Source organism: Eulemur rufifrons, chromosome 25, assembly GCF_041146395.1.
Source record: "Eulemur rufifrons isolate Redbay chromosome 25, OSU_ERuf_1, whole genome shotgun sequence".
NCBI classification, from domain to species: domain Eukaryota; kingdom Metazoa; phylum Chordata; class Mammalia; order Primates; family Lemuridae; genus Eulemur; species Eulemur rufifrons.
The window spans coordinates 14,620,770-14,638,051 of record NC_091007.1 but is presented as its reverse complement, the minus strand read 5'-3'; the positions used below and the strand labels follow the sequence as shown (position 1 = coordinate 14,638,051).

The window sequence follows — 17,282 nt, the reverse complement described above, 5'->3', positions numbered from 1 at the left end:
TGTAGTTCTAGTGAGGGTTGCCATTCATAGTACCCTCCCCACTCCAGCCATAGAGATGTTGGGTACATGATCCAAGACAGGTCAATCAGAGTCCTTCCCAGGATTCTTCAAGAGAGCCCCTTCTTCTGGTAGAAGGGGCTGGAAACAAGAGCTGCCAGCAGTCATGGTTCCAGCCTCATGAAGTAGAGAGTCTGTAGTGTAAGAGAATGAAATCAACACGCAGAGAAACAGAGATAAGAGGTGAAGTCCTAAACCCCATGGAAGGAGAAGGAGGAAACAAATATACTAATAACCAGATTAATTTAGCTGATGTAACTAAAGACAAGGTTTGGTTCTTGGCTGCAGGAGCCAGGACAAAAAAATAAACAGAATGTATTTCACAGATATATCAAAAAGGACAAAATATACCAGATCCTCAAGGGAGATAATTTTCCTGACGCTGTATTATTAAAAGAACTTCTATTACATGGATCTTTATGTAAGGGTCACTGAAAGACAAAATGGACAGTGTCCATGATGAGAATGTTATAGCAAATACAGATTTCATATGCTATTACTTATAATGACAACTAAGTTATTTCTCAATCATTAATCACAACTAAGAAACTAGAATACAGTAGGTAGTTGAAGAAGCGGAGAGATACCAACTATGGTTTTATTCTTCCAGGAAATTTGCCAATAAAAGGCAAAATACAAAAGGATGAAAATGTAAATTTTAACTAGAATCCATGGGAAGCACCAAAAATGTCTGTGACCTAAGTGGGAAAAATCAAGTAAAAAGGACAGACTGAAGATAGAAGATGTCACTGGTACTTGATGAAACAAGATTCTGGAGGAAATAAATGGGAAAAGACCACATCAGAAACAAAGGTTGCTAATTCCACTTAAAAACTATCTCCTCTCCTCCTTAATGAAACACCAAATGAAAACAGTGAGATAAAATGGAAAGCCACAAATACAAAAAAAGCACATAAAAGAAAACAACGGCTATAAAATTTGGAAGGTAGAAGACATAAAACAAATGGTAAAAGACTTAATAGAACACAAGTTGCTGCAGTAAGACAAGCCCAAAAGCAATGCATCTTACACCATATAGCACCAGGAATTGGAGAAACGTTACGTACCAGGCATCGAGGAGTGGGTGAATGCACATGGACAGTGATGGCCTATGTATGTGGGAGCAGCATTTTCAGGTGAGGTGAAACCAGTAGGGATCGGATATACTCTGAAAAGCTATCAGAACAATTTCCTTCTCCACTACATACTACCACGTAACTGTCTTTCCCCTAACCCTAGAAAAGTGGAAAGGTTAATTTTCTAGAGAGGGTAAATGAGAGGAAATCTACATCTCGGGACAACAGGAACAGCTCAGGAAAAGGGCAGCATTCTAAAAAACAAAATTAAGTGAAAGTATAATTCTATATAAATTCCTTTTTTTTTTTTTTTTGAGACAGAGTCTCGCTCTGGCACCTGGGCTAGAGTGCCATGGCATCAGCCTAGTTCACAGCAACCTCAAACTCCTGGGCTAAAGCAATTCTCCTGCCTCAGCCTTCCAACTAGCTGGGATTACAGGTGCACACCACCACACCCGGCTAATTTTTCTGTTTTCAGTAGAGACAGGGTCTCCCTCTTGCTCAGGCTGTTTTTGAACTTCTGACCTCAAGCGATCCTCCCGCCTCAGCCTCTCAGAGTGCTAGGATTACAGGCATGAGCCACCATGCCTGGCCTTATATACTGAAATTCTAGCACACATCTGGCTCAAAGAATATTGGTAGCCAGGTCTATCAACCCCAAACAGATGACTGCAGGATTTCTCTCTGAGTACACTGAGAACACAGCCAGATCACCTGTAACGAAGTCAATCAGCCAACAGTTTGCCCACACACACAGAGCTTCCAGTCAACTCATCAGGAAACTGTCTTAAATTCGATTGATGGCTAAGAGTCACCAGATTTTTAAGCAAAATCTGTAACAAGAAAGAGAGGCCAAAACAAACAATACAAAGGAAGAGCCCCAGGAGCAGAAAAAAACTTCAGAAAACTAAAACAAAATAAACACCTCCAATCAATATTCTCAGAGCGATAAGATACTACATTCAAGAAATAAGAACAGAAAACAAAAAATAAAGAACATCCAGAGAGCATAAAAAAGCCCTCAGAAATTAAAAAGTATAATAGAATTTAAAAATGTAAGAGAATGGTTGGAAGACAAAGTGAGGAAGTAGAACAAAAGGAGATACATAAAACAGGAAACATAAAAAAAAAAAAAAAAAAATCAGAGGATCAGTTCAGAAGCTCCAAAATCCAAATAAAAAAAATACAGAAAGAGCAAACAGAAAACAGAACTGAAGAAATTATCAGAAATAATTCAAAAACATTTTCCCTGACCTGAACTCATGTTCCCTAACAAGAGTTACCGAATTAAAAGGGCCACTGTGTGCCAGTATGAGTGAGAGAAAGCATACCATCGTGAAAAGTATCAGAAATAACCTGGATAGAGAAAAAAATACTAAATTCAGAGGGAATCATCACATACAAAAGATTAAAAATTAGAACTGTATTGGACTTCCTAATAACATTGAAAGCTAAAAGGTAGCAGAGAACTATCTTCAAAATTATGAAGGAAAATGATTTCCAACCAAAAATTCTATTAACATATTTAGGCAAACTATCAATAAATATAGTAAAGCTATCAATTCCATCAAACATGCAAAACTTTAAACAATTTATTTCTCTAGCCAGGCGCGGTGGCTCACACCTGTAATCCTAGCACTCTGGGAGGCTGAGGCGGGAGGATCACTCGAGGTCAGGAGTTCGAGATCAGCCTGAGCAAGAGCCAGACCCTGTCTCTACTAAAAAATAAAAAGAAATGATCTGGACAGCTAAAAACATATAGAAAAAATTAGCCGGGCATGGTGGCACATGCCTGTAGTCCCAGCTACTTGGGAGGCTGAGGCAGAAGGATTGCTTGAGCCCAGGAGTTTGAGGTTGCTGTGAGCTAGGCTGATGTCATGGCACTCTAGCCCGGGCAACAGAGTGAGGCTCTGTCTCAAAAAAAAAAAAAAAAAAAAAAATTTATTTCTCATGCACCTTTTCCTATGAAGTTGCTAGAAGATGTGCCCACTAAAACAAGAAAATGAACCAATAATATGAAGAAATGGGGGAGTAAGAGATTAGGAAAACAGGGACTCCAAATAAGAAAATTCCAAGATGATGGTGAAAGGAAGAGTCCCAGGTTGGTACCCAAAGCCTAAAGAGTAAAAGCCCAGGTGGGAGCAGGTAGATGTACCCAGAAGGTGGTCCCCCTTTAAAAAGGAAAGGACGAGAGGAAGATGAGGGAAAGCTGGAAGAGGAGGGAAAAAGGAAAAGAGAGGAAAGAGGAAGAGAGAAGGGAAGAAGGTAGGAGAGAAAGAAGAGGGAGAAAAAGGGAAGGAAGGAGGAAGAAAGAAACAGGAAGAGTGGAAAAGGACCAAGGAAACGGGAAAAGAGGAGAGAAAGGAAAGAAGAAAAGAAAAAGGAAAAGAGAAGATAGAAGGAAAGGAAAACTGAATCTATAAAACTACCTGGTAAGTTAACCACAAGGAAGCTTAGACGAGGAAGCAAAGAGAGGGTATATAAAGATTTAGCCTTAGATTAAAAAGACAAGGAAAATGAAAATACAAGACAATTATTAATCCCAGGGGGAAAAGAAAAAAAAGAAAAATTAACACAAGTCATCACAGAACTGTATACTCTTGACTCAGAAAATAACAATATTGAGGTGGGGTGGAGGTTAAAAGAAAAAGAAGAATATTTAAGTAGTCATAATAATATAAACATTAGTCTTTAACACTACTGATTTAACCAAAACGGGTGATATACTGGAAGCCAATATCTAAAACTCATATCAAGGACAGCTGCTAAGACATTTCTTTTCAAAATACAGAAGTAAATATCGGAAGGAATAAGCCCAAAGAGTTGACATGGGTTGCCTCCGGGGAATAGGATGAGGATTCAGGAGTCATGCAGCCAAGTACTGCTGTGTGTGTGTAAGATTAGCTTTTGGTACTACTTGACTTTCTGTGAGATTATCCTTTTGATAAACATAAAAATTAAATCCAAACACAAAAATGAAATAAACAAGCTCCGTGTAGTGGTTCATGGCTATAGTCTCAGCTACTTGGGAGGCTGAGGCAGAAGGATCACTAGAGTCCAGGAGTTCGAGGCTGTAGTGAGCTATGATCACACCACTGCATTGGAATGACAGAGCAAGACCCTATCTGTAAAAAAAAATTTTTTTTTAATTAAAAAAGAATCAATCAATCACTGTCTTAAGACTTCAGACCCCAGCCAAGGCAGGAGTATTGCTTGAGGCCAGGAGTCTGAGACCGCCCTAGGCAACACAGCAAGACTCTCTCTCAACAAAAAATTTAAAAATAAGCCTGTAGTCCCAGTTATTGGGAAGCTGAGACAGGAAGGTCACTTGAGCCCAAGAGTTCGAGGTTATAGTGAGCTATGATCATGCCTCTAGTGGCACTCCAGCCTGGGTGGCAGAGTGAAATCCTGTCTCTAAAAAATAAGTAATAGTTAAAATTTCTTTTAATTTTTTAAAAAATGGAATAAACAGATGCCATATGGTGGGCAATGTATCAATGTACCTCTGTTTTCATGTCTCTTACTAGTTACGTAGGCAAGTTAGAAAAGAATAAAAAGTATTAAGCACTTCATGTCTGCCCTTTTCACAGGCTTTTCTCATATTCAAAGGAAAAGGAATTCGAGAGGAAAGCAAAGAAAACTGGCTATTTGTAATGTCTCTATGGTGGTAAGTACCAAATCTCTTAACTTTTGAAAATCACCTCTTTCAAAGTTATACAAAGCGGACAGGTGTGGTGGCTAATGCCTGTAATCCTAGCACTTTGGGAGGCCAACACAGGAGGATCCCTGCAGGTCAGGAGTTAGAGACCAGCTTGAACCCGAGCAAGACCCCATCTATACTAAAAATAGAAAAAATCAGCCAGGTGTGGTGGTGCATGCCGGTAGTCTCAGCTACTGGGGAGGCTGAGGCAGGAGGATGGCTTGAGCCCAGGAGTTTAACTTTGCTACTAGCTAGGCTGACACCATGGCACTCTAGCCCAGGTGACAGAGTGAGACTGTCTCAAAAAAAAAAAAAAAAAAAATTTATAAAAAAAGATGACATCAATCAGCAGTAAGGGAAAAAAATGTTAGCAAATGTTTAACTTTGAAGACATTCTGTTTAAAGTATACAGGCTCAAAAGCTTGTACAGAAATAAAAAAAGGTTACCTGCAGTATATTTTTAAAAAGTGCAACCTGAGACACCACACCCTGGTTTCTTGCAGTTAGAAATCAAATAAATCTGAAAAGAATTTTTAATTATGTTACTAAAGGTAAATCTCCAGGGCACAGAAATAAAAAAGAACTTTAAAGCTTAAAGCTAAAAGAATTAACATTAGTTGAAGCTGAGGCAGTCAACGAAGCTATCAGATTCAACATATGTCTTAAAGCAGTGTCCGGTTTTCATGGACAATTTTTCCAAGACTTGGGCGGGGGTTTGCGGAGCTCAGGTGGCGATGCTCAGCCCATTTCCTAACAGGCCACAGACCGGCACCAGGCCGGGGCCCAAGGATTGGGGACTGCAGCCTTACAGAGTAGAGCTGACAATGACAGCAACATAGACTCAAGACGTGCAGAAAAAGGCCAGATGTTTTGGCACGCCTGTAATCCTAGCACTCTGGGGGGCCAAGGCAGGAGGATTGCTCGAGGTCAGGAGTTCAGGACCAGCCTGAGCAAGAGTGAGACCCCATCTCTACTAAAAATAAAAAGAACTTAGCCAGACAACTAAAAATGGAAAAAATTAGCTGGGCATGGTAGTGCTTGCCTGTAGTCCCAGCTACTCAGGAGACTGAGGCAGGAGGATCACTTGAGCCCAGGAGTTGGAGGTTGCTGTGAGCTAGGCTGAAGCCACGGCACTCTAGCCTGGGCAACAGAGCAAGACTCTGTCTCAAAAAAAAAAAAAAAAAAAGATGTGCAGAACAGCTCAAACTGAGTTCCCCTCTGCATAAGGACAAGAGCTGATAATTCCATCACGGAAGGGGAATCTTTAGAAAAGCATGGCCTGAACCATGAAGACTAGAGAAGCTACACAGAAGTGAGATGCCTGCTCTGGACATGAGTAGTCACCCAAGGAAATTCAAACCTATGCTAAGAGGAGGTCTGAGGCCCAAAATTCATTATCCAAAAGGTACAGGAATCCAAGCCAAGAAACAAACTTAAAAAGTCGTCTGGAGCAATGACAAACTATGACAGACTCTGCTGGTTACCAATCCCAAATCCATTTTCTCCTTGTACCCTACTAACAGAACTCTGATTTGGTTTAGTTTATCAACAGGCCCAACTTTAAGACCACATTTTGCAGCCTCCCTAACAGTTAGGAGCCAGTGAAATAAAGCATAAGTTGCTGAGTGAGGCTTCCAGCAGAAATTAAGAGTACAACTCAGCTGGGAGGAGAACCACATTTGCACTTTACCCTCCCCCCTTCTTCCTGCCTGGAACTTCTTTCTGCAGTCACAAGGACTGAAGTTCCAGCTGCTATGCTGTGATCATGGGATAACCCTAAAAATAAAAACCATGTGCTAAGGATTGTATACTAGGAAGACAGAAAAAGCTTACTTCCTAATGATATCACACAGCTGTCAAAAAGCTTTAAAATGCCTTTCTAAACTCATTTTAAGTAAAAGAATAACCTCCTAATTTGTAGAAACCAACATAATCTGGTGTTTGTTACTGGCAGCCAAACATAATTCTTAACGGACAGAGAGCAAATCCAAAAACTCCCCACAGTGACATCTTCACAACTCATGGTACAAAAAAAGAAATCTCAAGGAACACAACTCCTAAAGATTAGTTTGCAGTCAAAAATTACAAAGCAGATGAAAATATCTACCTCCAGAGTTATCAAACAAAAATGAAAGAATTCCAAAATCTGAGGCCCTTTAAAATGTTTTAAATCTTCAAATAAAGGAAGGAATATAATCCTTAGGACAGCAATAGCAAGACACCATGAAAAAAGAAGAGGCAAATTAAAAAATAAAAACCAGCTGGGCACAGTGGCTCACGCCTATAACCCCAGCACTTTGGGAGGTAGAGGCAAGAGGATCACTTAAGGCCAGGAGTTTAAGAGCAGCCTGGGCAACACAGCGAGACCTCATCTCTACCAGGGGGGAAAAAAAAAATTAAAATTAGCCAGGCATGGTAGCGTGTGCTTGCCCTCCTAGCTACTCAGGAGGCTGAGGCAGGATCGCTTGAGCCTAGGAGTTCGAGGCTTAAGCGAGCTATGATCGCACCACTGCACTCCAGCCAGGATGACAAAGCAAGACCCTATCTCTAAAGAAAATAAAAAGAAGGAAAGGGAAAGGAAAAGGAGGAAGGGAAGGGAGGGAGAGAGAGAGAGAGGAAGGAAGGAAGGAAGAGAGGAAGGAAGGAAGGAAGAGAGGAAGAGAGAAAGGAAGGAAGGAAGAGAGGAAGAGAGAAAGGAAGGAAGGAAAAAAGAAAGAAATTCTACATACAGTTTACTCTGAAAAATTCACTGAATTAACAATAAGCATAAATCTGAAGAGATTATCCATAATCTGGAGATAAGATAGAAAATATTAAAGACAAATCAGAAGACATGAAAAAAGAATGAAAATCCTACACTTAAGTAACAGTTCTAGGAGAAGAAAATTTAATGAGAAGTTCACAATATTTGAGAAGATAAAGCAAAAAAAATATTCCAAATTAGGAGGACAATGAGTCCTCAGAATAAAAAAGCAGACCAAGTTCCAAACAGGTTAAACAAAATGCCAACAGATTGCCTATTAGCACCAATAAATACCAGAAGACAAACTAGAACAAATCTTTAGTTACAGGAAAATAGCTATTATCCTAGAATTCAGACTAGTATATAAGAGAGCAAACTAATGAAATTCTTAGACATAAAAAGACTCATATAGTTTTCTTACTTATTGACTAACTACAGACCATGAATTTAAAAAAAAGAAAACCTTCAAAAAGAAGGATAATAAACCCATAAAGCAATAAAGGAAACAGAAAGCTGGGTGGAGCAAAAACATTAGTAATGTTAAGTCTAACTAATAAATTACTACTTAAAAAAAGAACCACAATAATTAATTTAGGAGATTAAAAATAAGTAGAATTAATAAAGATAACAATAACATGGATTTTGCAAGGGAAAGAGTACAAAACGAAGCAAGGCTAAGCCTTGGCTTTGTTCAGAAGGAGTAAAGATATTAATTTTAGACACACAGAAAAACATAAAGAATGCACATTAAAATTTTAAAGGCATTCACTCACTAAAAGAAATAGAGCATATAACCTCTAAATCAGCAGAGGATTAAAGAAATAAAGAAAACTCAATCACTCCAACCAAAAGAAAAAAAAAGAAGGAAAATAAGAAAGGTAAACAGATAACAGAAAATAAGATTTTATTAGTAGGCCCAAATGTATCTGTCATTACTATAATCAAATTAAATATGCCTATTAACACAGATTCTAAGACAAAGTTTTTTTTAAAAACTCACTATATTTACAAGAATGTTCCTTGCAGCACTATTTGAGATTGTGAAAAATTAGAAACTTAAAATGATAATCAACATGGGAATTAAATAAACTGTGATACATTCTGTGAAAGAACACTAAAACTCAGATAAAAAGAATGTATTGATATACCCATATCACAAGTTGTAGAACAACATATGGTATGACACCATTCCTATAAAACAATACATTACTATATGGTGTTTATGGATATGTGTAAGTTTATGGATATGGTGTAAGTATTAAAACACAGATGGGCCCAACAGACAGTAAAAGAATAAAAGACTGGGGAGAGGATAAGAAGTACTACAACTTAATTTTTTTTTATTTATTATTCCTTTTAAGCAAAAGGGAAGCCTGTAATCCTAGCACTCTGGGAGGCCAAGGTGGGAGGATCACTCGAGGTCAGGAGTTCCAGACCAGCCTGAAAAAGAGCAAGACCCTGTCTCTACTAAAAATAGAAAGAAATTAGCCAGACAACTAAAAATATACACAAAAAATTAGCCGGGCATGGTGGCGCATGCGTGTAGTCCCAGCTACCTGGGAGGCTGAGGCAGCAGGATTGCTTGAGCCCAGGAGTTGGAGATTGCTGTGAGCTAGGCTAACGCCACGGCACTCTAGCCAGGGCAACAGAGCCAGATTCTGTCTCCAAAAAAAAAAAGGGGGGGGAGGGGCGGGGGGGGAGATTTGACGCAAATATCAAGAACTGACATTTGTTCATTCTGGGTAGGTATTTATTATATGTCCTATACTGTTCAGAACCATTTATGATAACTGAATATATATTAATATGCTGATCAGTAGAATTACATATAAATATACATGTATATAATTTATATGGTTTTACAGATATATACTCATTTATTTATACACATATCTTCATTAAGCAAAAATTAAAATATAATGCAACCTTAGATCAATTCCTAAACCTTTGGTTTAAATTCCACCCAGCAGTTTCCCCCTGATGATGTAAGAAGCCAGGAAGAACTGCAATAAAAAGAGGCTGAGCGGTAGGAAAAAGACACAGCTCATCTCCTGAAGGAAAGGAATAGTACTTCGCTTAGACCTAAAACAGCAGTATCTTAACAATGTAATTTTTTTTTTTTTTTTTGAGACAGAGCTCTGTTGCCCTGGCTAGAGTACCATGCCATCAGCCTAGCTCACAGCAACCTCAAACTCCTGGACTCAAGTGATCCTCCTGCCTCAGCCTCCTGAGTAGCTGGGACTACAGACACACACCAAGACGCCCAGCTAATATTTCTATTATAAGTAGAGACGGGGTCTCATTTTTGCTTAGGCTGTTCTTGAACTCCTAACCTCAAGCGATCCTCCTGCCTCAACCTCCCAGAGTGCTAGGGTTTGAGCCACTGTGCCCTGCCTTCCATATACTATCAATCTACTTTTCTGAAAATGCTCCTCAATCTTCTGGATCTTTACTGTTCAGTATCTGTCAAGGTACTGCCAGCTCACAATCCCCCTTCCCTGAGAAGTGAGCTATCCCCAATCCACAGGGATATTCCTGATTGTATCTGAGCAACATGACCCTATTGTCTCACCACGGCAAAATGGTCCTGAGCTAGCTACCTCATCTAAGCCAAATCAGAGATTTTTTTTCCCAGAAAAGGTAACATTCAGACTGAGATTTAGACTCTTGAGACAGAAGATAGAAAATATCAGGAGCTGGTCAGGAGCAGTGGCTCACACCTGTAATCCCAGCACTTTGGGAGGGCTGAGAGGGGAGGGTCACTTCAGGCCAGGAGTCCAAGACCAGCTGGGCAACCTAGTGAGACTCTGTCTCTATAAAAAAATTAAAAATCAGCCAACATGCCTGTAGTTCTAGCTACTTAGGAGGCTAAGGCAGGAAGATGGCTTGAGCCCAGCAGTTCAAAGGTGCAGTGAGTTATGATCAAGCCACTGCACTCCAGCCTGGGTGACAGAGCAAGACTTTGTCTCCAAAACAAAAAAATAAGAAAAAAAAAAAAAGAAAACAGCAGGAGCTGAAGTATGATCATCTTTCCCCAGAGGAGGCAATATAAAACATGATGGTTGAAAACTTAAGTCCAGCCCAGATGCCAACTAGTTATGTAGTTCCCTTAAAACTATGGTGGTCCCTTGTAGTAGAATCACTATGGAAACAATAAGAATACAAAAAGAAATTTAAAAAAAAGAAAAGGAAAAAAGAGAAAGTATAAAAAAAGAAAAAAAGAAAAAAAAAACCTGTGGTGTCTCAATCTATAAAATGAGAGTAACAGGGTATCTACCTCGCAGATTTGATAGGATAATTAAATAAGAAAACTGATACAAAACATTTAGCACAGTATCTGGCACACAGTAAACACTCAAAAAGTTGGCTATTGATTGTTGGCGTAAGTAGCAGACAAAATCTGCAGAAAGAAACAAAGCAGGCATGCAGTCAAAAGCAGAAATAAGACTAATTCAATTCCTTTTCTGGGTCAGAGATACATTCCAATGTTAAAGTTCTTGGCTCTTGTATCCTTATAATAAAACATCCTTTCTTTGCTTACATAAGCTTGGAATGAGATTTGTTTCTTACAAAGGTCTCTACCTTTTATAATTATACACTATAGGAATTTAGATAAGGTTGTGCCTCTCTTTTTTTTCCCCCTTTTCTTTTCCTTTTAGAGACAAGTCTTGCTCTGCCACTGGCTGGAGTGCAGTGGCTCACTGTAGCTCAAACTCCTGGGTTCAAGTGATCCTCCTGCCTCAGTCTCCTGAGTGGCTGGGACTACAAGCTCATGCCACCATGACCAGCTTTTTTTTTTTTTTTTGTAGAGACAGGGTCTCACTATGTTATCCAGGCTGGTCCCAAACTCATGGCCTCAAGCAATCCTCCCGCCTAGGTCTCCCAAAGCACTGGGATTATAGGTATGAGCCACCTAACCTGGTCTGCCCCCTGCTTTAAAAACCTTTATTGGTGCCCACGCCCACATCCCACCAAATGAAGTTGAAATAAAACATGCCCCCTAATATACCTTTTAAGATAACTACCTTATTCACCTGGACACCTTGACCATATCCTTGGAAAAAATAAAGGAATAAAAACAGCCAACAAGTGGCATTTTAGGCAAATGATCCTGGCATTCCACCACTCTCCATTCATCTCTTTATCTTCTCTGTCTTGATATCCACATTCCTATTTTCTTATGTTTTTGGGCCTTCAATCTACTGTAATACCCCCTAGAACAGCCTCATCTCACTGTCAATGATTATTACTAATAAATTAAACCATAGATTCCTTTGCTTGGTGACCTATGCACCCCAAACCATAACAAGCCACAAGGAGAAAGAAGTCAAAGAGTAGATCTATACATATTTCATCAAGTCCTAAAATTTTTATGACTGATTCCATCCTCTATTTGCTATATCCCATTATGCTAATGCTAGAATAGCTGTAATTCTGCTACAGTACATTCTCACAATCAAAACCTATTGACAGAACTATAAAAATATTGCTCTGAGACTCATGATACCATATAGGCTACTCGGTCATATTTTTACTGATCAAAAAGTTCTGCTTTTGCTATACGCCCAGGTAGAATAGTTGAAATGTTTGTTTTCTGCCTTCTGTCAAATTCCATAATTAACACCAAAAGAAAGCAAATACTAATACTGTAGTACAACTAATGAAGATTAAACCTATTCCTCTCTCATATTTCCAGAAGTTCAACTGGAAAAAATGCTTTTGGCTGGAAAGAATAAATACACCTCCCTCATTCTTACAGGAGATTTACAGAAGTTCAGAAAGAAGGTGGCCAGCCAAGTAAAAAAGGAAGAGTTTTCTGTTGTTTGCCAAAGGGACTGTCTGAAAACAATCAGTATTCAAAGTTAAACTATACACATGTATGTGTGGCAAAAAGAATATGACAGTCGCTTAAACTGTTTTTTTTCCATTGAACAAAACCTAACAGAATCATCAATATAACTACCGTATGTGTCTACTGCCATATTTTAACTATAATGAGAGAATGTAACCTTAAACCACGTCAGGCTTTCTTGATTTTGTAACTACAGTTAATAAAGCCCAAATATGACGTTATGTCTTTATGTGTTCAAAGTATCCATCAACATATAGTTACTTGACTCAATTTGTTTTTCAGATTTTACAAAATCTGTTTAAAATTCCAAGTCAGTATTTGGCCCAAATTCTTTCAGCTACAGTATTTGAACAAAAGACTGACAACCTTTCGAACTGCAACGTGAGTGCAGCATCCTAAGCTACTCACTAAAGTAGTTTAATGTTTTTGATAAACAGTCCTTACCACTCTGGCTGCTCTCTCCTGAGATTCACATTTCCTGCAAAACCATGGTCCAGTGGGTACTTGAACAATGCCATAGCAAGCTGTTGGGAAATAAAATGTTTTAAAATGTTAAGATTAGAAGAATTATGAAAAATCAAATACCCTTCACAGAGCCCTATTAAACTGTCTCTCAAACTATTCAAGTAAATTATCTGCCTTACAGAGAATTAAATATTTTATATCCCATTTACCACATATATGGCCTATTTAATTACAAAGTAAAAATTTGAAATGCAACTCTTCTGTGCTATTTCAGCTAGATAAATTTCATGTCAGAAATTTTAATTATTTTTTCTTATGACAGGAAGAATACGTAAAATTTAACAAAGATTTTTTTCACAGAATAACGCAGAAATTCATTAATTCACTCCCATACCCCACAATTTAAGTAGCAAACATTTAGGTAAGTTTAACGAAAATATTTCCAAATCATCTTTCAAAAGGAGCAAGAGATACTGTGAGAAAGAAAACAAAACGTAATGTTAAAAGTGAAATGCTTCCATTTATATAAAATGTCCAGAATATGCAAATCCACAGAGAGGCTGGTCTCAAACTCCTGGCCTCAAGCAATCCTTCCACCTCAGCCTCCCGAACTGCCAAAATGTTGGGAACACAGGCATGAGCCACCACACCCAGTCAAAATTAAAGATTTAAATGAACATTTTCTATACTGAGAGATTACCTATCAAAATGTGACAATTTATCATTCAATTCCTAAGAAATACTCCCAAAAATGTCAAGGAACACTGTAATAGAAATACATTAGTTCCATGACCTAGTATCTAACTTTGACACACCACTGTTTTCGCTCCTTAAAAAAAGAAAGTATGCAACTTTGCGCTTCTTTAAAAGACTCTGGGAATAACCCCATTCTGAGGTTAATTCCCTATCTCAGAACCACCACCACTGCATCCAAGTCTCCCTTCCCAGTTGTGACAGTACATTCTTCTAATAATGTACTTTGGCACTTTATGTTCAGATTTTCCTCTCTGTCCTTTGGTAGTGTCTCTTCCAACACACTACTAAACAAGATCTGCATCACTCAATGCCAGATTCAAAAATGGGAAGGGAGACGGGATGGCAAATAAACAGGGAGCCACCAAAAATGATCTAAATAGTTTCGGCCTCAACACCTTACCACATGAAATGGAAAAAGTCAGAAACTTCAAAGCCCATGAAAGTATCTTACTAGCGTCCTCGGCCCTTCCTTACAGCCAAAACACTCACCCAGTGGAAATAACCAGAAATAAACTAAGAGGATCCCCAAGGCACTTGGGGGCACCACCACCTCCTCTTCTCTTCGGTCGCCTAGGCTGGGGAGGTGGCCTGACGCAGCAAGCAGCCTTCTCCACCAGCCTGGGGCAGCTCAGCCCAGACACTCCAGCATCAGCACGACTGACCTCCGCTGTCTTCTCCGCAGGAAGCTCCCCGACGGCGGCGGCAGCAGCAGGGTCTCCGCCAGAAAGCTCAGGGTGCAGCAGAGCCCGCCTTCCCTCCCCAACCTAAAGAGGCCAGGCGGCCCCTGCTTGCCTCCGCGCCCCTCCCCAGCGCAGAGTCGCGTTCCCGAGCTTGTCTCCATGCCACAGGAAGTCTCTAGACACACTGCGGCAGACAGGAGCAGGCAGAGGAGGGGGAGGGGTCCCCACGCTCCCACACCCACACCCACCGGGACGCCAAGAGGGGCGCGCGCTCGGCCACCCCTACCCGACCCTGGGGCGCAGGCCGCGGCCCCGCACCGCGCCGCCTCGGGTAGCCTCCAGACCCCGGCCCCGGGCGCAGGCGACGGCCAAATGACACTTGAGAGAGTGAGAGAAGAATCACATGACAAGCCAGGCCACACGCACTTTCTCCCACATGCACGCCCCATACCCCCTCCGCCCCGCGGCGGACCCTCTGAGTCCCTCCCGCGCCGCGGCACGGGGCGGGGGCGGGGGAGGGGCGGGGGCTGGCAGTTGCTGCCAAGGTGGGGGAAGCGGTGACGGTTGGGCGCAGGCCGGTTCGGCCCGGCGGGCGGTTGGGTGTTTACCTTGATGCACCGCGACGCTGCAGCCGTGCCCGTCGCAATAAACCAGCGGGTTCTCGGCCCAGCCTCTCTCGTCTGAGCAAACGCAACAGCCTCCAATCATCTCCTTCATACTATGGGAGACCTCGTCCTCCAGTGACACGGGCCGGTCGCTAGAGACCATCTAAGAGGGAGTTGGGGGGACCATTAAAAAACACATGCAAGCCAATTAGTGCTCCCCCCGCACAGCCCCAGCGCCCAGCTCCCGCCCGGCGCCCCGTACCCCGCCCCGCCCGCCGCTCGGCCGCTCGCTCACTCGGGCTTTGCCGCTCAGTCACTCACGTTCCGCACAGGAGTCAGGAGCCATGTCCTTGCTGACTCCCCCCACCTCCCCTCCACCGCCTCCTCCGCCTCCGCCTCCTCGTCGTCTTTCCTCCCCACCTCCACCCGGCCGCTAACGCGGGCGGCCGGAGAGGGCACACATAATCAAGTAGGCCTCCGCACAGGCGCACTGGGGGGGCTCCCGCTGGGCCGGGGGCAGCGAGGGAGGGGACGGGGGCTACGCTTCCTCCTCCGAGCGTCACTCGGCGTGCGCGCCCTGCGGCCGGCGTGAGGGAGGAGGCCCCGGAGAGGCGAGGCCTGCGTGCGCGCCGCCGCGGCCGGCCGGCCTCCCGGGCCTACCTCCCGGGCCCTTTCCCCGCCCCCGCGCCGCTCGCCGCCGCCGAGGTGTGCCGGGGTAGGGGCCAGGGGAGCGCGCCGAGACCGGAACGAGCCAACGGGAGGACGCGGGGGCGCGCACGCGGGGGCGGGGACGTTGGGGCCGCCCTCTGCGGCGCCGGCCGCGCGGGCTGCGTCGGCGCCTCGGAAAGAGGCCTGTGTGGTGGGGGAGGCGGGCACCTAGTGCCGGGAGGGGGATTCGTCGGAGTGGCGGGAGGGGACTCCGTAGAGGCATCGCCCTGCCCCGGGAACCTACCTGGAGGCCTCTCCTCTAGAGCCCGCCCGTGGGTAACAAGGGCTGGGCTAATGTGCCAGCTCCCATGAAGGGTGTAATGAAGCATGGCTTCCTGCAGTTGGCCGCGCTAACTTCCCAGTGCTGCCGCAGCCTCTCCACCCATTAAATTCACATCCTGGACTCTTCCCAAAGTTCACCGATGGAAGTGCTACTAGATCTGCCGCCCATTTGTGCACTACATTGGCCCCAGTGACTAACGAAAGTGCATCCCAGACTGAAGGTCAAAAGCCTGCGTTAGGGTTATAGAGGGAACAAGTCTACCCTCTGCTTGCTGTGTAGGAGTACAAATGGTTGTTTATCAGGAATTAGCAATATAATGTGATGATCTGAAAGATTCAGTTGTACTACATTAAAAGGATGAAGGAACCCCAGCTCTTGTAATCACCAAAAGATAATTAACACCATGAGAAGGGAGTCCAGTTTCAGTCCTCTGAACTGGCTCTTTTCTCCAAATTTACTCTTGGAAATGTGAGGTCATTTAAAAGTGGCAGAAAGATGAGAGCTCCCACCTCACATACAAATAGAAAACGGATTAGGCCTAACTGAATAGATTAATTAGCTGGATGCTGAGCAGTTTTGAGCTGTAAAATCTTCCACTGTCGCCCTAACCCTTACGCATGCATGTAAGCCCGATATTAATTTTAAGCAAAATATGTCCAATTATAAATTTTGCTTGAAATTGGGAATGATGCATAGGTGGTTTAAATGACAAGCACTGTTACAAGGCGAATTCATGGCTTTTGGTTAATACCTTGCAGGTACAAAATGGTTGTTTACCAGGAATTAGCAATATAATGTGATGATGTGGAAAATGCACTTTTACAATGCTGAAGGATGAAGGAACCCAAGGTCTTCTAGTCAGTCACTGAAAGATAATATAATAGTTTAAGCTTTAAAAGCTTTCCAGATGTTTTCATAAAGAAAAAAATGGTAGCATGGCTGATTTTTCTATTCAAAGTAATTGCGAGCAATCTAAGAATGATAATAGATATAATGCAAGCATATATAGCAAATATATTCAAATGTTTTAAAAGCTACTTGAGATATATGCAGTAATGGAAATCTACTAAAGCATAAAATAGGGAGAAAATGTACACTAAAAACACAAAAATGAGAATTCTCATAGTGCATTTAGAAAAGGTAACTATCAGATTATAAACTTATGAAATATAAATTCTTTTTTGTGATATGGCAACAATAAATTTCTGGACAAATTATGTTCTTAAAATGTCTTTGAAATTTGTCAAACTAAAATGGCCTTCAAACAAAATTATACTGTTTTGTGTATCTTAACTATATATTTTAACTTTATCCTTATACAAAAGATACCAGTTCAATATCTAATTTCTACTCATAG

The 17,282-nt window shown here is 41.8% G+C and overlaps 1 protein-coding gene across 4 annotated transcripts in view; it reads right to left on the bottom strand.

The window, feature by feature from the left end:
• MLLT10 (MLLT10 histone lysine methyltransferase DOT1L cofactor) overlaps positions 1-15,508 on the bottom strand; it is a 187,714-nt gene extending 172,206 nt beyond the window's left edge. For all 4 annotated transcript variants that reach the window (XM_069458815.1, XM_069458817.1, XM_069458816.1 and 1 more), the window contains exons 1-3: positions 15,230-15,508; positions 14,938-15,097; positions 12,873-12,952 (exon numbers count right to left, since the gene is read on the bottom strand). In XM_069458815.1, coding sequence (XP_069314916.1) covers positions 12,873-12,952; positions 14,938-15,097 — 240 coding nt within the window. In that variant the 5' untranslated portion in view covers positions 15,230-15,508. The remainder of the gene's footprint in view (positions 1-12,872; positions 12,953-14,937; positions 15,098-15,229) is intronic.
• Positions 15,509-17,282: the final 1,774 nt, after the last annotated feature.